The 24,043-nt window shown below is 43.7% G+C and overlaps 1 protein-coding gene across 1 annotated transcript in view; it reads right to left on the reverse strand.

Annotated features, from left to right (window-relative positions):
• Window positions 1-3,592: 3,592 nt before the first annotated feature.
• Window positions 3,593-24,043, reverse strand: part of PID1 (phosphotyrosine interaction domain containing 1) — a 43,546-nt gene continuing 23,095 nt past the window's right edge. The window contains exon 2 of the mRNA XM_009865909.1: window positions 3,593-4,069. Coding sequence (XP_009864211.1) covers window positions 3,593-4,069 — 477 coding nt within the window. The remainder of the gene's footprint in view (window positions 4,070-24,043) is intronic.

Below are 24,043 nucleotides of genomic sequence, written 5' to 3' on the forward strand. Positions count from 1 at the left end.
TGAACCGATTACAGAGTCTCCAACCGCATATCGGTGCTGGAAAGTTAGGGAGTAGAACCAGCTGCAGAGGGCTTTTTTTTTTGTTGTTTGTGTGTTTGTTTCGTTGTGTTTTGGGTGTTTTTTAAAGAAAACAAAACATTAAGCTGTTATTAGGGGCCTTTGAGTTTAAAGATGAAAGAAATTACTCTCTGCTTTTCTGCTTTTTCACAGGCAAAAACCCCTCCATACACACCTAAGCAATTCTGCAGCAACCAGAGCTCGCTAGCGTGCGGTGCTGCCCCTCCCGCAGCACAACCACCCCTGAGCCACAATCATTCGCCCACAGCTCCACAGCAGACTTGGTATGAACGGAAAGCATTTATCTTCAGAGCTTGAAAACTTAACAAACTCACTCTACACAGAATTAAAACTTTCCTTCTTCTTATGTTAGAAAAGTTATGAAAAACACCTTGACAAAACACCAGTGATGTACATTGATGATGAAGTGTAACGACCTAAACACTCCCTACTTTTACTGCAGTTCTAATAACACCCTTTTTTACTCTCCCCTACAAATAGAAGAGGGAAAGAAACTTTACGTGTTTTCCTGGCTGATGCTGAAGGAACTCATCAACCCACAGTGGGCTGCAGTGAGATCCAAAACTGGGCTCTTTGTAGTTCAAAAGGAAAGTCTTTAGCCAACTGGAAGTGACTCCTGATGGAAACTTTATGATTTTTCTTTTCCAACAGATTAACTGAAGGAAAAGCTTAACTTGATGTTTCATTCCGGTATCTGCTGGCGACTGATATTCAGTGATAGCTGATATGCCAGCAATTTAGGAGCAAAAGCTTTTCTCCTTCATGCAAATGGCATCACACATTTGGTATTGATAATGCAGAGGGATTTGGCCTGAATTCCAAATTATCTAAGGATTCAAACTCATGATATTAATTATTTTTCTCATCTCATGTTTTCTAAGACAAACTGGAGTTCATATTCCCTCATATTCCCTTGCACGTTTGAACCCTTAGAAAACTGGTTCATGTATCAAAGGGTCTGATTTTCTAATTATAAGGACTAGAATTTTCTGCTATGTATTCTATTTTTATGGCTGAAATTCTCATGTAATCCGCAGCCTCCAAACGGTGAAGAATTATTGCAGATGCCACAGAATCAAATACCTTTGTGAGAACTCCCCGATCCACTGTCAGTGAGTGCAAGGTCAACAAACCAGGACATCTGCACACACATCTCCCTGATGAGGAAAGGCTGAAGAAGCTGGGGCTCTTCAGCTTGGAGAAGAGGAGGCTGAGGGGTGTCCTCATTCATGGCTATAATTATGTAAGGGCAAATGTCAGGAGGACGGAGCCAGGCTCTTCTCAGCAATGTCCAATGATAGGACAAGGGGCAATGGGTGCAAGCTAGAGCACAGGAGGTTCCACAACATCAGGAAGAGCTTTGTCACTGTGCGGGTGCCGGAGCCCTGGCCCAGGCTGCCCAGAGAGGGTGTGGAGTCTCCTGCTCTGGAGACTTTCAAACCCGCCTGGACGCGTTCCTGTGTGGCTGCCCTGGGTGACCCTGCTCTGGCAGGGGGGGGCACTGGGGCATCTCTAGACATCCCTTCCAACCCCCAACATCCTGTGATTCTGTGACTCTCTGACACCAGGCCATGAAATGTGACAGTCTAAAACCAAAACCGAGCAAGCTGCATCCCCCATCACTGAGCGAGTGCACCATGGCGCTGCCACCAATGCACGACGCTATGCCCTGACACAGAGCATCACCACAGACAATGATCAGCAGACACAACAGCTTAAATTCCCAGGTTATTCCTGTGCTGGGTACCACCACGCAGCTGTGGGCTATGGCAGTGAGAAGCACCATCGCCCAGGGCTCCTGCTGGCAGATGCTGCCAGTCACAGACATGACAAGGGGAGTAGCAAGACACCACTTCAGGGCACACGGAGCAAAGTTAAAAAGAAATAAAATATTAAAGAAAATTCTCATGGAGACAGATGTCATATTAAATAGAAATAAATTAATATTTTCATTCCGCTAAACAAAATGAACACAGAACCTGCACACATAAAACGAAACCACAGAGCTTGCACTGGAAAGACAGCTTAAAACTCCCAAGCTGTAATTCAAAATGTATTTTTTATTAAAGTATGAATGCATTTATGCTGGAGAATAGTTTACATACATTGTAAAGCAACAAGCATATTTTTGAGAGGTGTGGGCCCTCCTCCATATGTCTCCATGCTTAATCTATGTGCTTTAACACTGGACTCACACATACACTCACACACAAACCCAGACCCACAAAACAGAGCTGCTTCTGGCTAGGTGCTTTCTTTTAAGGCTCTGTAAGGTGCCCTAGTGCCCCAACATTACCATAGTTACAAACAAAACCATATAAAGGAGCAGCATGGTTCGCAAACTAGCGATCTGCTCTCGGCCTTAAAAAACATGAAGTGAAACAAGTTTTTCCATTTGTTTGATTTTTATTAAACATCTGCATTTAAGAAAGGCAGGACTCTGTATATCTGTGAACAAGGAAAGATATGGGAATCTTAACATGAGCTTCTCAACCAGAAGAGATGTTCCAGCCTGACTCCTAAGGACCATAAGGACTGTCCTAAGCACAGTAACGTGGCTCTGGCTGTGCGTCGAGGCACTGCCAGCTCCACCAGCAATGCAGAGACCAGAAACAGGGAGCTGAGGCTATCACGCACACCTTGCTTCAGACCTGAGGTTGATGAGAAGTCACAGTTCAAACACTGACGGACCCAGGTGTCCCTCAACTCTCTGCGCCCCGCAACTCGCGGGGAACATCAGCGTTGGAAAATGCACGGAGAATGGTGCTGGCTCACTCTACCTCCAGCCACCACGGAGTATCTTTGCCCACCCCTTTTTGGTATCCTGCAGCATATAATCTGAACCTGCAACTACTGGTGTTGGATGAAAGACATGGTAGCAGGTATATTAAGAAAATAGGTACAATGAATAAAATAAAGGATAGCATACGATATAATGTGTACATACAAGCATCTTCTCTCTTTTTTTATCTGTGAAATGTGAATTAACTGCAGAATGCCAGGCCATTAGTCTAAAAGGCTACGATATGGATGTCTGAGCCTACGCACGGTCAAAGGATTTTTTGTGAGGCATCATGGAGAAAGATTCTTCGGGAATCATTACGACTTTGCAGGTCTACTTGCTCTTGTGCATCAACATCAGCGGCCAGACAGGAATACCAGAGGAGCAACTAATAGAATTGCCTGACCAATCTTCTAAGACAAATAGGAGGGACTCTACTTCATGGTACGCACCCAAACTACACAGAGACGAGAACTGGACAGAAAAGGGCGGGTGAGAGAGATGGGGGAGGGAGCTTTTTTCTCACTTTTACAACAGCAGCAGATTTCAATGCAATGCAATTACTTTAATGATGCATATCTGTAGGTACTGAATTGCTCTTTTGATTTAAAAAGCTGGTCAGACAAGCGTTTGGCAGTCCTTCCATTCCCCGATTCCAATTGTTGTTTATTCATCTATCAGCTCTCATTCCCTAGGCCGTTTCTGCCTTTGCTGAACAGTGAGCGAGATCAGTCAGCCATCGTCAGATTCAAACCCATGAGACACTTCCTCCGACGAGCTGTTCCTGTGGATCCGGCCATCGCTTTTCATGCTGTGAAAAGTCTTCTTAAAGGCCTCCATCATGGCATGGGCCAGCTTCTTGGCCTCCAGCTTGCTCTCGCACTCCACAGCATGGCAGTCCATCTGGTAGGACAAGTCATCGTTGATCTCCCGATAGACCCACGCAAAGATGTTTGGGCTGACGTTGTGGTCAGCAGTGCAGTAAGCTATACGTGCTACCTGGAAGGTATCCATGTGGACTGTCGCCTCGCCTTTGAGGTCCAGATGATGCAGCCAGACCTGGAAAGGGCGAATTTCCAGAAGGGCATTAGCTGGGTAAAGATCCTCCCTGGCAAGCATGTGCTTCTTCCACAATTCAATGACTGGTTTCTCTGTGCAGCCCGACAAAAACTGCATCCCTGTTGTGGAAACCTTACCCAAATATGTAACCTGCAAAGAAGAGCAAATATAGGTGAAACACAGACAGCAGGCTGGCACTGCTTCATTGTGCCACCCCAGAGAACCTCCTTCATCTTGAAAAACACCCCCTGTCCCCTGCAAACCCCCCAATTTCACCATCATCTTCAGTAAAACAGTTTTCAGACTGCTTTCCAGACACACGCTTCTTCAGATGCTAACTTCACCATTCGAAGCCCAGATACTAAAAATGCTCAGTCTCTGAGTTTCAAGGGATTTCACTCTCTTCAGCTGCCCAGGAAAGCCCAGCTCAAAAGCCCATGACTGCACCTCTGAGCTCACGTGAGCAAGTCTAAGTGCCAGAGGAGCAGGCCCCAGGGAGCGGTGATGCTAACCGCTTTTTTTGCCTTCTACTTTATTCAGGTGTCTTATTGGCATAATATTTAAGACATTAATACTAGGGTGACTGAGACATTCCCAGTCTGATAATGCAGGGCTGCAGGGGTCAGAAGAGCACAATCACAGCAGAGGACTTTCAACTGTTTCAAGGTTTTTCTCCGAAATGATCACCACTGCCGCAGTTTCTCCTTAAGTTGTAAAGCCACGAATAGCTCAAAGCTATTCAAAACTCTATCTCTGAGCAGGGCTAAGACATTTATTACATTAATTTAAGAAAATATGCTGTTAAAAACAAACCTAGTAAAAATCTACCTTAGTTTAATCATATAATCTCTGTGCTCTTCTGCCTAGCTCTTTTGAGTAAATATCCTGTTATCCAATCTGCACAGGAAAGCAAGATGGCTTTAGTGCCCTTACTGTACTTGGTTCATCAAAAATCAAATTTACTCTGAGGTCCCTATCAAAACTGTATTAAGCCCATGCAGAAACATTCCCCTAAATCAGTGCAGCAGCTAAAGAGGCTTTTATCCACTTAGAGCTGAGTGGAAGATTATTTTATCCAGGAAAAGGGATTTTCTCTAGAAAAGACAGATCAATGCCACAGAAATACAATTATGCAGATTATTCTATTTATTGCTGTTGTCAGAATGATGAATTTAAGAACAACTAAATGAAAGTAAAATTGCTTCTAATTTGTCTCTTGCAGCAGTAACTGCTTGAGACAGAATCTTGTGCCTCTTGCTTGACGTCTTATAAACTCATGTACATTTTACTCAAGGCCTTTGGAGGAAAAAAAAAAAGTAATCACATGCACTTTCCAAACTAATTTCTTCAAAACTCTGTATTAAATACTCACTAGCAGCTATTTTAATTTTGTATGTGCTTTATGAAATGCGAAGAAAAAAATATGGGATTTCCACATTTAAACACATTTAAGGAATCATATCCAGAAGGAACAGAGGATTTGTATTCCACACAAAGTTTTTCCCAAGAAAAATATTTTGCCGCAAGCTTCATAGATTTTGCTAAACTTAGAGACCTAAATTAAGGTATAATTAAGAAAAAAAGCTTACAAAACATTACTGGAAGTCCACGTGGCTTAATGACGCCTGTCAAAAAAGCAATTTTGTAGCACTGACATTTCAAAATGAGAAGTTTTATTCTTTGCCTCTAAATATTCACGCTTTGCACTGGGAATATATTAAATCTTATAAAGCTTTATATTTTTTGGAACAGTGGGAAACACAACCACTAGAACAGTTAACATGGCAAGACTTACCAGTGTTTTGCTTTATTTTATTAGTGATGAGTGCTGAGTTCCCCAAAGTACAGTAGAATAACTTGAAAGAAAACCTCAGAGCTAGTAGTGCCAGCTAACCACATACAAACAAAACCCACATACACGACCCAAGCTGAACATATCCGCAACACAGCGGCGGGGGGCATTTCAACATACATCCACAGCCATATTGCTTTGAAAGAGATCTGGAGCGGTGTGTGAATTTGCACACTCAACATGTCTATTCTCTGAAGGCTGGCTCAGCACCGTTTCACGTTCACGCACCAGCTAACAAAAGACTGACGCACCCACTAAATCAGCTCAGCTCTGGGGTTCCATTCAAAGCCCGTTGCAGCAACAGAAGTCCGTCACCGACTTCAAAGAGGTTTGCAAAAGCCTTTAGAACCCCAGGAAGAGAGAATTAGCCACCTGCTCATGCCCTCTGGCCCTGCCCAAGTACAGTTTTGCCTCCCCGGCTGCATGAGGGACGCTGCCAGTACCCCGACACCTCCTCCACAGCCTCTGAGTGGAGAAGACCAGTATCACCCGGAGCACAGAGAAATAAGCACCTCTCACCAGCGCACGACAGTAAATGCAGGGAACCGTTCCACTACGGGCTTGTCTGCAAGAGGAAGCTGCAGAGAGCAGACGAGCTGCCCCGCCACAGCGGTGTGCATGCTGGCGGGGAGAGGAACGCGAAGGCAGCTGCATCCCACCACGGAAGCACCGTTCCGGGCTTTCCGCTGACAAGCTGGGTGCTGCAGCCTCACCCCATCACACTAAGCATCAGCTCCCCAGCACGGGTGGCTCCCACAGGATGCTTGGACACTCCCGGCAGCTGGGGAGCAAGACCAGGGCAGGTTGTAACGTGAGAGTGTAAACTGAGTTTAATCCTTTCTGCTCCTTCCCTGCAGCTAACTGCGACCCCCTCTCAGCCATCAGTCTGTGCATGGCCCACCTATGTGTGAAGTTACAAAAAAAAAAATGCAGTTCCTTACAAATAAAAGTTTTTTGCATTTCATAAAGGAAAGCACTAAATTACTTGGAAAGCAGCCAAGGCAAAAGTAAGTAATAAGAAGATGGGATGATGGCTTGTTTACCAACTGGGACGCAATGATCTGATTTACTGTCCCAGTTCTGTCACAGTATAACTGTGCAGAAGCCTTTGGAAAGTTGATTCCTTTAACACCACTTCGCGTCTCCACTATATAAATTTCACTTTCCTTTGAGGACACATTAATAAATATTTTTAAGGTGCCTAGACATTACAACAGCGAGTTCACAGGAGAGATAATAAACAAAACCTCTGGTTTAGAGTCTCTCCTGTAGCGTGTCTTACACAGAAACATCAACACCTACTAATGTTGCTAATTTTTGTTCCTTTATAAACAAATGATAATTTTTTTCCTAGTTGAGATACAAGCATTTCACAAGACCAGCATCACCAAAGCTCTTAGCTGAAGACAGATGTCTCGCATTTCATTGCTTCATCGTCCCCTGCTAAATACAGAACAGGGATACAGGGGCTGGCGAGACACCTCCAATATTTGACACAGAAAAGGCAGCACCCTGTTCTGAATAAACTTTTCTTCATGGTCAAGTATCAGCTACATGTTATCCATTACATAGTAACTGATCTGGAGCTGATCGATTCACTAACTTAGATATTAACATTTGCATAATTGCAGGGACGGTACCAGTATGAACTAAAACCAGCAAAAAATGGATCTGTAGGGCACCACTCCCTGAGCTGTCAGTTATGAGGTTATTACACAAGCAGTACTCCTTGCATTTTGGCTCCTACCTCTCCATGTCTCACCGCACACCCACCTTTACTTAAAAGCCCAGAAAACACTGACTACACACATCAGTAGAGTAAAGCTATTAGAGTACACTCATCTTCCTTTCCAATTTTCAAGTTTGCCAACCAAAGATCAAAGAATAGATTATTCCTTCCACTATCAGATGGGGAAGAAAATTATTTTGAGGCAAATATTCCCCCTGGTGTTCATTTCCATTGAAATTGACGGTGTCTCATCAGTGTCACGCCAGCAGGAAGTATAAGAAAAAAGAATTCCATTTTTAACGCTCATAAGAACCAGATGTGAAGGGCACAGAAAGGTATTGTTAATTCTTACTACTACCACTGCTATTAGTATGATGATGATGATGTGTGCACGTGCAAACACACACTGACGAAGTTCCTGAACAGAGTGCACTGCGTCATCTTATGAACTGGGGTAACGCTGGACAAGGACTGGCAACAGCCACAGCTCAGGCTGAAAGCCACATTCGAGATAATGCATCTCCGGCACCAGCCTGTGTTCACCAGGACTGAACAATGCTTCTCCCTCCTCCAAAGCACTGGACAGAGGTCACTTGGCAGCAAACATCAGATCAGGAAGATGACTTATTTTTGACAGCATGGCACGTCCTATAGCAGTGCCTCTCCATACGCACTGAGGCCAGTAGCCACGTTCCCTCCCCACTAGCCTCACCACAAGGCAGAGTAGCCACATGTTGGTTGTAACATGTAAATTATGATCACATTGTTGCAGTCTTTATTTTGGACACTGTATTTGAAGTGAGAAAAGGAATGGAAAAGCCAGCGCAATGCCATTGTGTTAACCTCAAGCAGTAAAGGCATCTCATATTGTCTCTTCTTCCAGGGGCAGCTATATATTTCTTTATGGCACTTTGAGTCCTTTGGTTTGTATGTTCCATCTCTCCCATGGATTTCTGAAAGATGCAACTCATCATCTCTTCTTGGCACATTAAAAATTATCCACATTCTTTCTAGCCTTTTTATGGCAAACTGGCATTTTCCATTTGCTCCTTGGCAAGCCACTGTCACCCAGCATGACATAAAATACACTTGCGGTTTCAGCACTTCTGTGCTTGCAAACATTCAAACCTTTAGCAAAAGCCAAGATGCTCTGAAGAGCTCCTTATTTCACCCTAGAGACTCGCCAACATCGGTGTCAGTGTCTGACAAAACTGTCCTCAACAGGAAAATGCTGTGCCTTTGCCCTTAACACAGCTACAGCCATCTGACATGTAGAGATGTCTCATGTCAAAGGACATGAAGATTAATCAATGTCATCTTTCATGCACTGTCCTAGAAACGCAAAAACATCTGACATCGTTGTTTTCAACTTCTTCAGTCCAGTAATATACAGTGAGAATATCTTTTAATAACTAGGCTCAAGATTTGTCAAATTCTGGAAGACCAATATAGCAGCTGCCATAGAGATTTTCACTTCTAGCACAGCACAATTTGTCAGAAGTAATAAGGGAGTTTTACTTTCCACACTCAACTCTTGTTTTCCTCACATTGTTTACTTGCAGCTCATATGAGATAAAGAACAGTTCTGTTCCTGTATGTGTCGATCTGACTTTAGATCTGACCCCCTGCAAACCAGAGGTCCACCCTGCTCCTAACTCAAGAGCCTCACTTGGGCACCTCAAGTTAGGCAGCTCAATTTCTTATTTCTCCCTCTGTTCCCTGTCCTCAGTCCACAGACTACCATCGCTCCAAGAAAGCAGATCCAGGTTGTAAAGATCCATAATTACTACATTACACAAGGGCAGATGCTCGCTTGGCACAGGAGCTTGGCACGGGAACACATAAACACACAGGACTCTGGGCTCGCTCACTACTCAGTCCCATGATTAAGGGACCATATGGAGATTAGCTACTTGCTTATTTCTTTACTGTATATTTCTTTACTGTAAATTTCTTCCACACCAGATATCAAAGGTCTTTGTCAACAAAATTGACAAAGAAAATGAAAAGACTACAAAAAAACTGACCACTGAACTTGGACCAGCATGCATTTACTCTGCATATTTGCAGTCACCAGAGGATGCTCTAGAGGATCCTGAGTCTTACGCAATTCTCAGTAACAGGCAACTGTCTCTTTTGTCTATCTGCATTTTAAAATAAACATTCTTTTATCCTCAGATCTGGCCTAGTTGCTGCCCAGCAGCTCAGGCAGTCCGTGCACATCCTTCATTTCAGTAAAAGCAAAGGTAGATGCAGAGTCATTTGCAAGATCTCTAATTAACACACCCACAGAGGGAGCCCCGTGCCAGCCGGGGTGCCTGTCTCGCCACCCCACTGCAGCTGCTCAGCTCACCCTCAGGCACAGCAACTCTGCCTCAGGCTGGTGGCTTTGGGATGTAGAGCCAAAACCTACTCTTTGGCTCTGGAGGAAAAACAAAAATATCCCAGACATTCCACTGGATCACTGAGCAAATACCATGAATGGCATTCAAGCAACGTTTGCTTAAGTAAGACTCAAGAGACTATCCCAGCTAAGGAAAAAGCCTGCAGTTTCCCTCTGCCTGTCACTGCTTCCTCACCCACACTGCTCGCCGTCCAGCCAAAGCCTTCATAGCACAAACACGAGGGTCTTTGTGGGAACCACAGGGCTCCTCAGCACACAGAAACACTCAGTAAACACAGTAACACGGCTTATGTGAAAAACTGTTTTGTTTTGAAGACAAAATACAGAGGGAGAACAGACTGAGCTGGGCAATCATTTCATGGAAAATAGCCATCAGCTCTGATGGCTGCCCTCTGGTTTGGGAGGGAGAGAGAAAAAAGATCGGTAGTTAATGTCTGATTTATTCCACGGAATCAAAGAGTAGCTCCAGAAAAAGCTGGAAGTGCCAGCGACTCTTCAGCAGTTAAGTCAACAGCCAGCATCTGACTCCTTTAGTGGGAACAAAGTGGAACCTAAGTCTTAGAACAATGCTAAAATTTCCCCTTGAAAATAAAAATAATAAACAATCCCAGCAAGAAACGCATTCAGCTCTTTACATCTTCAGAACTCCTTTGGAAAAACAACCGCTGGGCAGCAGCTGCTTCCTCCCTCCACCACTCTGTCTGTCTGTCCCCACGGCCATGCTCACAGCAGCCCTTCACAGGTGCCTTTATTTTCCCAAGTGTTCCTCAGCTGTGACCATGCAGCAAATCCTGCCTTAGTTCCATCCCAGGGAGGGTTCACCACACAGGGAAGGTGTAAAGTGACAGCACAGGGCAATCACTTTGGACATAACTCAATGCTCCAACTAAATCACCTTCAAGGACACAAGAGCTCTGGTTGTTTTTAATCCATTGTTTTTCTTCCAGGTTTTGCAGCCTCTGTGCTTCCAGGTAGCTGTAGCAGGTTAAGGAGAAGGAAGAGCTGGGACACTGCAAGTGCCAGCCTAGCAAAGCCCTTGATCTCCCGCTCCTCAGACACTGAGACGGACAAAGACTCCAGGGACTATGGGTGACAGACGTCAAGCACTGACCACATCTCTGAGGTCCCAACCCAGCTCTGAGCGAGACACCTAGGAGCCCACAGACATCTCAGAGCCCCCCTTCCTGGCCAAATACAACCTCTGTCCTCCCAGAGCAGAGCTTTGCCAGATCCACCACTGATGGTGCTTGGGGAGGGCAGCAGAAGACAGAAATCTGTGCAGAGCACCCACTGGAGCAGAGCCCTTCTTACCCAGTATGACCAGCCCCATCATCGACACCAACTCACACTGCTCTGGAGAGGAGCAGGAAAAAACGCCACTGGAAGAGAAGAAAAAAACCCCAACCCTTGACAGCTTAATTTGTAAGCTCTGAGAGGAACCAAAGCAAAGAAGCAAAAGCTCATCGGCTCCACAGGCCAAATAGCCAGTGCGAGCTGAGGTAGCAAGCAGAGCTCTCCTTCCGAAACACGACGGTCCAAGCTTTCCACCTTTCAGGCTGCTGCTCAGCAGGGCTCTTCATAAACTACGCTGGGTATTCAACTACTGTCCTCAGCTAGACCTAACAGCACCTAACATATCCGGCGACCAGGAGCTTCTGCCTCATTGGCAAAACGGTTAACCAAGCCCAAATACAACCTCAGAAAGAGCCAGCTCTGCTGCCTGCAGCCTCCCATTATCAACAAAAGGACAGCCTCTTGCATTTCATTTTCCACTGGACAGGAAGCTGGTTTTGTGGTTTGGTTTGTGGGGATGAGTCTGAAATGAAATCAAGTGGAACTGGCAAACTGCAGCTAGCTTGTAGTTGGAGACACTTGAGTCCTGGCATGAGTGGAAGGATTTATGCTGCACTATTTAAAACTCAAGAAATCAATTTCATTATAGCAGTAATTTACAAAAGTTGTAGTGCAAGACATAACTCAGTGAACAAATACATTGATCATACATAGCCTCAACAGGGCTGCTGGAACCCTTCTGTACAAGCTGATGATTACTTTCATTCCCAAATATTTTCTTTATGTTGCTATTAGATCACTTTCCTCTCTTGTCAACTTCCACCGCTTCACGCAAATTCCTTTCTCTGTGCCCAGTTACCAGTGGATTGAAATGAATTCTTTGACAATTCAGTTTCTTTCCCATTGTCCTTCAGGAGTCCTCCCAGGGTGAGGAGAGATGTGGAGGCAGCCAGGGAAGCATGAAGAAAACCAACCCGTGCAGCAGTTGCTAGCTGCAATTACTTTGAGTTTCTTTCACACAAATTCCTTCCAAAACTTCTCCTCTGCCAACTCAAAACCTTCACTTGGAGAATGTCCCTTCTGCCAGGAGAAAGTGGTGTAAGCTTTCATGAACATGATCTCTCCCTAAACAGACATCTACCTTCACGTTTATGTTCAAACTACATGCAAGCTTTTTCCCTACATTTGCATGAGGTTGAAACCGAGCATGGAAATCTGATGAGGCAACTCATTATGTTTCAGAAAGCTTTTCAGTCCTGGGCTCCTCTCAGCTGTTGTCTCCTAGCAGAGGGAAGAAGCCCGGGGGCAGAGGGAGGAAGCCCGGGGGCAGAGGGAGGAAGCCCGGGGGCAGAGGGAGGAAGCCCGGGGGCAGAGGGAGGCAGCAGGCTGTTTGCTTTTACTTTGTTCCCCTTCCTTTCCAACCCACAGAAAGCTCACTTTGGCACCAGCCCTACAAAAACCCCTCCAATTGTACTTAATGGAGCATGCAAAGAGCGAGTACGGGAACGGCTGTGTAACTTGGGCCACTGTTTCCAGCGAGGAGTGTGCGTTTTACAAACCCTGCAAGAACTCTCAGAAAGTCACGCAGACTGCATGTTTCTCAGGATCTTCCATGGATAAAAGACCTGTCCTTGAGGTTTCCTTCTTTGAGCATTCCCCACAAGATCCTTGTATTTCCCCTTCAGTTCTTCCTTTTAAAAGAAGACACCAAGTAATAAAACTGAATAAAGCCCATGCTACAAAGATATTCAGTTCTGGAGACCAAACATCTCAACCGTACTTGCTTCCTGGCACAACTTGACAACACCTGAAATTAAGAGCAAAAGGGAACGAAGCCAGGTTCAGGGACCACTGAAGAGCACTACAAATTGGTTTTGTATTTCAAGAGAAGTGTCAGGCCTACATCACTGGAAGAAGAAAAATAATGACAACTAAACCGTTTCAGTTCTTCCTACCCTTGAGTGTCATAAGACCAGTGACATTCAAAAAAGGAAAAATTTACAAAACAAAGCACAGACACCAGAGACTCCCAGAAATGGCAGCACTTAAGCCTTCTGCTACCCTCCACACACTGCAAATGAAACCATTTCCTAAAGAGCACAGAGGAACACAGAAACATCATCCCCCTATAGATGTAACTATACCACAACTGCAAAGTCTCCTATTAAGGTATTCAGTCATCAGCTTTACATCTCCTTCACGCATCGCCATGTGAAATGAGTTTCATGACTTAGTAAAACGCTGAAATACTCTTCTAACACTTGCAAGTTTTAGCATCTCAGGAAAAAGTCTTATTCAAAGCTGGAGAAGAAGTACAGCGCCTACAGTGGGATGGGGCTCTTACACTGAGCAACGAAAGCCAGACCTTGCCTATTTCAACTTAATAAAAAGCATTAAATACATTATTAAAAATAAAATACAGCCAAACAACTATTTTTATTGCTAAATGAGCCTTTAGACAAATGCACCTGATTTATCATTTACAGTTGCTTGTGTTATCAGATTCTGGATCAGGGCCATAGCAACATAGGCTCTGCACAGACAGAAAGAATACAGTGTCACTGTCTGTAAGGTTTATGACACATTAAAATTTAACCAGAAGTTTCCCACTCAGCAATGCAACTCTATGTTAGCAGACTAAACGAAAGATTTTAAAAGGACAAATAAGTCCCACAGAATACACTGTATAATTAATTTTTATAGTTTGCAGTGGCCCTGAAGTTGACTTTGCAAAGACAAAATCTATAGAGAATAGCCCTGCTGTTGATCTGCCTGATGAAGGACAAACTGGTGCAAATTTTAGGGATTGAAGGAAAAAAAGAAACTACTTATGACAGAAATAAATAAACCCTTCACCGTTTTTCCGGGCACTTATTGTCTTCACGCAACAATACATACCTGCAGTTAAAAATATAATAATCAATAACATTATACAAATGCCACAGCTCAGCCAGCCAAAACTGACAACTGGATTTAAAAAACTGCTCCAACTTATATTTGCAGAGGATTTCTGTATTTGTATGGATAGTGAGAAAGAAAGGCTATAAAGACACAGTAGCAAAACACACCAATGGGATCACCAATTCAGAGCAACCGCTGAACCTGCAGAGCACCACATCCATCTGCCTGTGTTGCTTTAAGAGAACTTAGTATAAAAGAAATACAACAGCAGCCCCATTCATTCCTATTTTCTGTCTTCTCCTTTGCCATCTGGCAGTTGCTGGGTCTACACGGCCGAGCCATAGGGAGCAGAGAGTCTCCTGGGTGCTTTCCAGTGAAGCTGACACTTTATATCAGTGGCTGCTCAGCCTACCTGGGGATGGAGAGACAGCTCTGGATAAAGCAGCACAAACTCTCTAAAACGGCTCTTCAGCATGACGACAGAATACCGCTTCCTGAAGCAAAGAGCATTACAGGCTGCTTGTGACATTGTCTCTAAGCAAAATACATCTACCCTATGAAACACAGGCCATTCCACAGCATAATACACGCACTGAGGTCTCATCACTCAAAAGTTAGCCTATTGCTAGCTATGACGGCAATATGTAGCCCGTAAAAATCTCAGAAGTTCAATGATTGTTTTCTATATAAACAAGTACTCAAACATTTCCCATTAGCAAGCTGTTTCGCAGCTCTGTAACAAGTAAATACTTAGTCTTAGCCATTTATCATCATCCTACAATTGCAATTTTCCATATGGTTATTAAAATTATTTAATAGAATAAGCAGATCTTTTTAAGAGTTGGATAGTTCTTGGTTGTATCACGCTAAGAGTCCAATCAGCATGTAATACTTTCTCCAGTGCTTTGCAGCATCAGACAAAAAAGGAAGAATAAAAAAACAGAGCCAGAACTGACAAAGCAATGGCCAAGACTGGGATAAACTTCCCCAAACAGCAGGAACCAAATATTTCCAGGCATTTCAAGAAAGCCCATGGGTTTAGACGGCTCTCTCCCTTTGCTTTGTGGTATTGACAGAGAGACTTTCAAAAGGGCACAGACAGCAACACACGTTGAGCATTTTAAGGAAAGCTGACCGTTCTTTCAGTACCTAGAAATACAGACAGAAATTTGGCAAAGAAGATCAGTGCGTGCATTAACAAATGAGGAACTACGTCTCTTTTAAAATCCTGTAGCTTTCCCCACATAGGCTGAAGCAAGCAAAGTCAAAGCACTCCTGCTCCTAGGGAGCCTGACACAACCCTGGCTTTGAGGCACTTTCACTCACAGGGTTAGAGCCCTTCTGAAGCCTACCAAAACAGTCTGGTTTCCTACCAAAGCTGTTATTATTTTGGTTAAATACTTTTAAATAGAAAACAACATATACTTTAGGTTTAATTATGCACGAGGTAAAATGTGACAGCACAACAGAGAGAAAACAGCATTTTGGGTAACTGAATCTACTAGATTTACTTTAGGCAAAAAATGTAGATCCTTACAGTAAAAGCACACACTATATTATCTGTCTCCTATCATCTGTCTCTAGCCTTCCACTCTTTTCTTCTGCTGCCTCCTCATCAAAATAAATTGGCATTGCTTGCTGGGCCGAAATCAAGTAGAAGATTGTTTAATTACAGTGCAAACCCACAAACAGCATTAAAGTTTAAGCCATGTACATAAAAATCAAATCTGAACAGGCCACTCTAGCTTCTTCTGAGAGGGAATTTTATTTACAAGAAAACATCCTGTTTTTACAAGAAACTCACCAAACAAACAAAAAAACCCACACAACAGAAAAACACACACACACACACACACACACACACACACAGACACATACACACAGTGTTTCTTACTCCAGGCAAGAGCATCCAGCACATGATGTTTCTCGGAGGATCTTGTTTACCTTCCTAAAGCAGAAAAAGCTGAAATAGAGGTTAATCCTCACCCGAAAAACCAAGTGCTATGGCAGGCATTTTAATTTATCATGACCAAGTTAAGATTATTTTCATTTGCATCTCCCTTCTCACAAAAGCCTAGAGATCATTACAATCTCCACATTCAACGCAGGCACAGCCAGACAAGGTGGTCCCTCCCACAGCAGCAAGATCACTCAGTAGGCACTGGTGGATCGGAACACAGCCCTTCTGGAGTGAACTCACCAACGCCCAGCTGCGTCCTATCGCAATGCCTCTCACAGCCTCAGGTTCCTAGGATCCCAGGCTGCCCAGCGGTGCACACACACAGCTTCCTGTCTGCATGTATTAAGAGACACTGTGCTAGCCTAACAGGATATGATACACACATATATATACACACAAGAAAATAATTCCATTGAATTACTTACAACACTTTTCTTTTCAAAGAAGCATTTAGCAAGCTGCATCATTAAGATATAAACAGCAGCTGCCTACATGTCCCTGTACACCTCAAACTCGGAGTTTAAAAGAGGAGGTGATGAATAGCATTATCGAAGGAAACTGCAAGGGCAATTTATGAGGCAGCAGTGTAATTAATGGAAAGGGAAACTGGACTCCAGCAGCTACACTCAGAGCGCTGCCCTTGCAAAAAGAGACACAGCTTTCCAAAGACCGCAGTGCTCAGACGCTGTGCCTCACTCACAGCACGTGCCATCAGGAGAGGTGTCTCCTCAGAGCGTGCAGCAGCATTGCCTTCGCACCACCACATCTGCTCCGCTCCCACACCCTTTGTGTGTGTTGGTTACACACACACAGCCCAAAAATCAGCAAATACACAGGAAAGGTATTCATGAAGCAAGGTAACTTCACTCCTTTCTTGCATCCGCCTTTTCTCTCGCCTGCTGTTTGCTCCGCTTTCTTCCTTCCCTCCCAGGAAAAAGTGAAGGACAAGTGCCCCACCAGCACTGCCCACATCGGCCGCGCGTTGGAAACCACTGTGAGATGCATTTGCTCAGGACAGAGCCCGGACAGAGTGGAAGCTATGAAAACCACAGCAAGGGGGAGCTTTATACAGGGAAGAGTGGAAATGTGTGGAACAGGGAGATGCCCACAGTGTGACCCTGATAAAGCTGCACATCTTGCTGGATAAGCAGCCATTTCCAGGACTGATCGCAAACCAGAGTACACCCTTCACAGGGAAGTGTGTGGATGTCCCTGGACGATCCGTAAGGATACTCCTAGGCTCCTTAAAGCCACTGAAATGAAGTTAATCTGATCATAAACCAAAGATTAGCACGGGCACTGAAAGGTTTCTCCAGCCATCTTAAATGAAAGATATTGGAAAGAAATTTTAGACAGTGAACAGAAGAAATCCCATGGAGTGGTCCAAAGAAAGTACATCTCAGGGGTGGGTCATACTGTAGAGGATACAAGCCAGAAAGGCTAATAAAATCTGAGAATCTGTAAGATCCTAGGAGAACTGCCACCTGTGCTCTCCTGGAGGGGGTCCAAGAGGATGACGGCACAGTCACCCTAAGCACACATGCCAAAGCAAATTGTACTCTCCGCTGCATAAGCCTGCTGCCTTTGGAAAAACACATAATCAGCACGATTAGGTTTAGCAAGCAAGAGAGAAAGCAAAAGTCACTTAGACTATTACTTCTACATAGATTGGGTTTGGACTTGTATTACAAACCCTCTGGAAGAGATCAGGAGACCAAACATCTCTCTTTGATGTACAGCACAAACTGCTCAGGAGTTTCTTTCTAACACGAAAGCAGCCTTTTCCTTTTGTGCTTCAGACAAGGACGACAATGTCCTTCCCACTTACCAACACTTAAAACTCTTACACAACACAATGTCAGGTATAACCAAGATCTTGCATTTGAACTAATCAAATCACAGATGTAATGGCAAGAACATAATAAGAACAAAACAAGAAAGAAACAGAATTTCAAGCTCGAGCAGAGAGCACAGAAAGCCATGGTGGTCAGCACAGGTTTGTGCACACTGATGCCTGTCACTCGAAGCAATCCCCGCTTTTTAACAATGAAGTGTTTTTGATGTCTACTGCTCCACCTCCTTCTTCAGCTGTACAGTCCACAGCCACTCGCATTAAAGGACTTGGACTGAAATGCAAATCTGGAAAGCTCACAGAGACCTGACAAAGGACTAAAAAAGGCTTCATAAAACGTGTTTTCATAGTGTAAATCTGTGTTTAGTACATACAACTAGATGCCTTATACACCAAGTTTATGCAAAGTGCAGTAGTACATCAATGTCACATAGGGAATCGTGGGACTACTACAGCATCTTCCACAACAGCTGACAGCGAAGCTGTGGTGCCATATGGTGAAGAAGAACCAGGAGCCAAGATAAATACTGTGCTCACCACTAATGTAGCTGAGGCGCCATTTAACAGCTGTGCTGCACCAAAAACAAAACAGAAAGGGATCAAAATCCATTCTGCTGGCTTACAAAATCTTCTGACATGATCAAGCCTATTAGGAAGGAAAGTTCATGGTCATACGGAGATGACACACTTGCTTGGACAAGTCAGATTAGTGAGTTACACGAGAAGTTATTGTGCAAGGCATGTGTGATCTCTCTAGGCTGACAGAAGAGGAGGAGGAAGGGAAAAAGACATTGTATACTAAAACAGAGCAACGAACAACATCTGGAAATCCCAAGAGGTCAGGTAAAGTGCTTACCATCACTGTAGCACTGGTACAGCTGTAGCGTGAGTGTGACCTCCTTCCCAGCTCCCAGTTACACCCTACAAAACATTTCTTGCTACCACGGGCTAGCCCGCTGGGGAGCGGAGCGCTCATCCAGACAGCGAGATGGGGTTCACCCCATCCCATCTGCCAGCACAGCTGGCAGAGCTCCGCCATCACCAGGACATGGGCTGCAGCAGCACCTGCTCCTTCAAAGGGGCTTACGGGGTCTGAGCACCTCCACCAGACTAAGGGCAGGGAATCAGACCTTCTGCTTGTTAACAAAAGCAAAAAAGAAAAAAAAAATCCAGAAATGATCAAAGTATGTAACAGATCAGCACTTTATAACCTATATATGCTAAAAGCTAAAATGTAAATGCATGTTTCTGTTGTGTAACTATCAGATGCTACCAATGAAAACTCATGATAAACAAATAAGTGAGTCCACCAGGTTACATGGATGGAGCACTAAAGGTTTCCAAATGTTTGGCTTAGCTTCCTGAATGCCTCTTTCAACACGTAAATCATCACTGGAAATCAGGTTGAAGAACAGAACTCATACATTTTCCCATGACAGTCATTGCTACTTAGAAGGAAAATATGAAGCATTTTCTTCATTTGTGGAGATAAAAATGAAGAATGGCTTCCCATCCTAAGCCTTTAAAGGATAAACTATTTCTGCTGTATTGTTGTTAAACATGTTTCACAGTTCTACTACCTTGAAAAAGGAATATCACCCTTCCAAAAAGATTTCAATTATCAGTCATTAAGGATGCAGCTCATAAAACAGTACAAATCCCTTATAAAATATAACTCTAGCTGATAATGCTCAATCTTATCTCAGTTAAGCTACAGACTAGAAAGTAATGCCCTTCTTTGCAGTCTGAATACAAACCAGAAAGCATATAAAGAGTACTTAATGTCACAAGAAGACAGCCCCCATGGGTACCCACATACAGCACACAGTCACCTGTGAGATGAGCTTATGTAACTTGAAAAGAATCGAAGATTCCTGAAACTATCAAGCCAACAGAAAAAACAGCTGGCATTTGCAGCCAAAAAAACCTGCAAGGAATAATTCCAACACTCTAAAATTTCAGTCCTGGTCTGGTACAGCCTCCTATCATGGGAATCTGCCTTTTAAAAGGCTGTTCAGGGAAAGCTGGGTGACGCTGGCACCCGATGAGACTCTGTGGCCACCCCGGTGTCAGTGCGGCCACCATTATTTGTCCCACCCAGGGCTGTGTGACCACCCCCAGGCACAGTGCGGAAAGCAGCAGGGTTGCAGCGGATGGGACCAACTTCTCCCTCTTTTTCAAAAACGGTCGTTAAACCTGACAATGCTCTGTGTCAGACACGCTCCGGAGGGAACCATAATGCTTTCTTAGCTGCAGAGATATCGCATCTCCATTAGGAACTGGAGCTCTAGCGAGTGCATTTCTTCAGAAATAGTGCTAAAGTTCCTCATCCAACAGCTGCCTTCACAGTTACACATGCAAAATAGCAGGCTGGAGTTAGCCATTAATCTCACAAAAGAGAATTAGATTGATGTCACCTAGTTTGAATAATCATTATAATATGAGCTAGAAACTGTTCACAGTAATAAAAATGGTTATAAACAATTCTAGATCCACAGAGTATGATGGATGATTTGTTATGACACTGAATAATGTTTTAGATATTGCACTGCCTAAATTTCAGCACACAGGACCATATTCAAATCTATGGTAACTCAAATTTGATTCACACCAGAGGTTTATTTGACCCATAACATCTTAATTTAAAAATATGGATACAGACAGTTGCTCACAAATGATTTTGCCAGCAAGGTCAATTAAATGCGATGGTTTATTCAAATTCTGCTTGATTAAAAAACAAATTTTGGGCAAGCTACCAGGAGGTTTTGGTCCTGTAAGCACAATGTAATCTCAAAACGTCAAAACAAATCTTAGAAGCAACGCTAAAGCTGGATGAAAAAAATAGCACTGCCCAAACCGCAATAGGTTATACTCAGCAATGGATGCAGCAGCTTGAACATCTGCATCCAACACCAACACTCTTCATAACGGCGTCTTCTGGGAAACAAATATAACCCAACCAAATACCATTTTCAACTGATATTTTTAAACTTTAACCCCCTGTTGGCAACCTGCTATTTTTATTTTTTTTATTTTTTTTTTTTACAATTCCTCCTGCTATTTTTCTGGAGTAAAAATGACGGAAAGATTTTGGTGTATTTTTGTTACTGCTTGACAGCTAATCAAATCTGATATTTATATTGTACTGGGATAATGAAATGTCAAGATGGATATTATAAAAACATTTCTGAAGATAGTAATTTAGTCTTCAGCAATTCAATTTGATTCAGTGGTGTCTACACACTTGCAAATAACTATATTTTAGATCTTTGCAACCTGAGGGCAGCAACAGACCCTTCCCCTCTAGGATGACTGGTCTGGAGTGCCACTCGGTGGCCAACCATAAATCCTCTTCTTGTAGCAGACAACTATCCAACACCAGTCAAGCGTTCCCATAGACTCCACAGGTTGGGATATACTGCATTTGGAAACAATCATTCTGCAGTTGCTTATATGATGGAGTAATACAGTAAGAAACATTTTATTTCCTCATATAAACTCTAGTAATGGGACTCTGGTGAGAACCTCCAACTCTAAAAGCCCAATCTCTCACAAAAAATAGCAGCTCCAGAGCCAGGCTGTAACAAACATGTCCTCTGTGCACTGAGTACAGAGAGGGACCTGTGACCATCCTCACCAGTGGGTAACTTAGGATTTTGTAGCACTGGAAAGCTTGCATTTAGTTATTTGTTTTATTTAACCTATTTCTTCACATAAGCCGAGTCATCTCTTTTAAACAGAGAAGGAATCAGAAACTAAGACAGGGCAGGCAAACAGCAGCTTGTAAAGCTAGGGACAGCTCATTGCAGTACCAGCTGTATGCTGCCATCACAGGAGAATAAAATACTATTTATTTACTTGCAGTACCTTGTAACTCCAAGCCAGAGGTGAATTTACATCACTCTGATCTGGCCAGTCTTGAGGGCAAAGTGCTCCCTGTACCATCAGAAAACCTCTGCTTCCTCTCTGTCAGCTGCCTCCCAGATGCCGAGATGCAACAGGGATTTCTGTGTTCCTACTTGCACCCTTGCAGAAGCAGAAGCCACCAGCAGCAGCATTTATGTTCAACTCCGGCACCATGCAGCAGGCAGTTGGTAAAGAAAAAGATTGAGAAAATCAGTTTATGCATGATCCACATCTTTGATGCTTCAGAGAATGAAAAAAAAATTGAAGTAATGCTAGAAAAATTTCTGAAGTTCCTTACAATCACCTAAGTTGTGCTGCTCCTTTTCTTCTTGGATAGTACAGTATATGGGAACGGAGAGCAGAAGTGAATATCTTGGATGAAGAATCTTAACCATAGAAATGAAATTTTATTATATCAAACAATGTCAAACATCCGTTATTACTCATATTTTTACTATGAGCTTTCCAAATTGCTGGCCAACATCCCAGAACGATTTCACCTCTTGTTTTCTCTCAAGGGTAAATGGCTCATGGTAATTTTACAAATCTAATCATAGCACGTTTTTATGACAAATATTACTATCTCAATAAATCCCAATCAGATCTAATTATCTGAATATTCAGCCTTCTTCAATAACCCAACCACATCATTTTAAAGAGATGAAACATACTATCACATTATAACTCAATATTGGACCATAAACAACTGTCAAATGCAACACAAGGCAGGAAAACACAGCTAATTGAATTAATTCAACAAGACATTAACTCATCTTGCATCAACCCATGCCACTGGGCAAGGCTCCTGCCCTGACGTGACTAATAAATGGGCATGAGTCTAAAAGAACAAGAAACTGCCATCCATGTGGGAAAACCTGGGGCTTGGGGCATTTGCATGTTCAGACCACTCACCTGCTTAGCCTGGGATGCCAGAAATATTTACAGATATACAAAGTAAGGTCACTACAACTGTATCTGTGCTGTGGCAGCACAAACAGCTTTTTTTTTTTTAAAAAAAAACCAAACAAGGTAAATTCATCAGACAAAACCTCCAAGACTTTTCTAAGAAATCTAAGCGCAAACTGTTCCCTATAACCACATCACGTGAGGGGCCATTAGAAGAAGGCCCTTTGTAGCACCATTTTCTTAAACTAGAAAGTCAGAAACACACAGTGATGGTGTGCTGAAACCACATCTTCTGCAGAGGAGGTGCTAGCAGAGCCCTGAAAGATGCTGGCGTTTCCACCAAATCAGCTGCAAAGCCATAATCTCTTTTTGCCTTCAAAGACAACAAAAGCAGTATACTCCAAATACCTTTAAATCCCTGTGTCGTAATAAAAAAATGTGGTCTGACCAGTGAACATCTGCAAGCAGCTGCATCCTGAGTTATTCAACATTTGAAAATTAAAAACAGGGACATGGTTTGCTGAGAGCAGGTGAGCAGCATAGCTGAGATGTGCTTGTGACACGTCCCATCTCAGCAAGGCTGAAGCCCAACCCTCTTCTGGCTAGAGGAGCGCAGCAGTGGGCTGGGACAAGCCCCCAGAGCCCACTGCCGCGGGGACAGAAAGCTGTGCCGACCCGGTCAAGTGCCCAGCGGGAAGCAGCAAGCTGAGCTCACCATCTCCTCACGCTTTTTCATATGACTTCAGCAAAGTGCTTAAGCACAGGAACCTACCACATGTCCTTTGTATAATAGGAAATATTTACTCTTGTGAATGATCGTAAACAGAAGGCTCTTGAAAGAGCTTACTCTCCAACAGGACGCCTCAAATATTTACATTTTGCGGGCTGATGCGCAGCAAGGCGTGTTTACTGCCGAGGCCGCCCCGACCACACTAGCGCCCAGCGCCCAGCTGTGCTGCACCCGTCGCAGTAGGGACTCGGCTCTGGAAAAAACGGGTGCCACTCCCCAGCTTCTGCCCAAATTGCCCCTCAAGTTCATTTGCACACATGCCACCCGTATTATTTCCTCCCAGGAGAAAGCTCACCTACCATCTCGGATGCCTCTGAGCCGCCCCAACTCGGGACTGGATGCAGCTATGCCCTCCGCATTGCAGCCTTCCCAGATCTGTGACAGATAGGTCTTAAGGGACTTTTGGTTTGTTTTCTTTTCTTTTTTTTTTCTAGGAACTGAAGCTGGCTGTTAAAAGAAGCTGCTAATATAGCCCTTCCTCCCCTCCCAAATGTAATTAGTATCCTGGTAAGCAAGAAGCCTAAGATGAGA

Source organism: Apaloderma vittatum, unplaced genomic scaffold (genome assembly GCF_000703405.1).
Source record: "Apaloderma vittatum isolate BGI_N311 unplaced genomic scaffold, ASM70340v1 scaffold21733, whole genome shotgun sequence".
In the NCBI taxonomy this organism is placed as follows: domain Eukaryota; kingdom Metazoa; phylum Chordata; class Aves; order Trogoniformes; family Trogonidae; genus Apaloderma; species Apaloderma vittatum.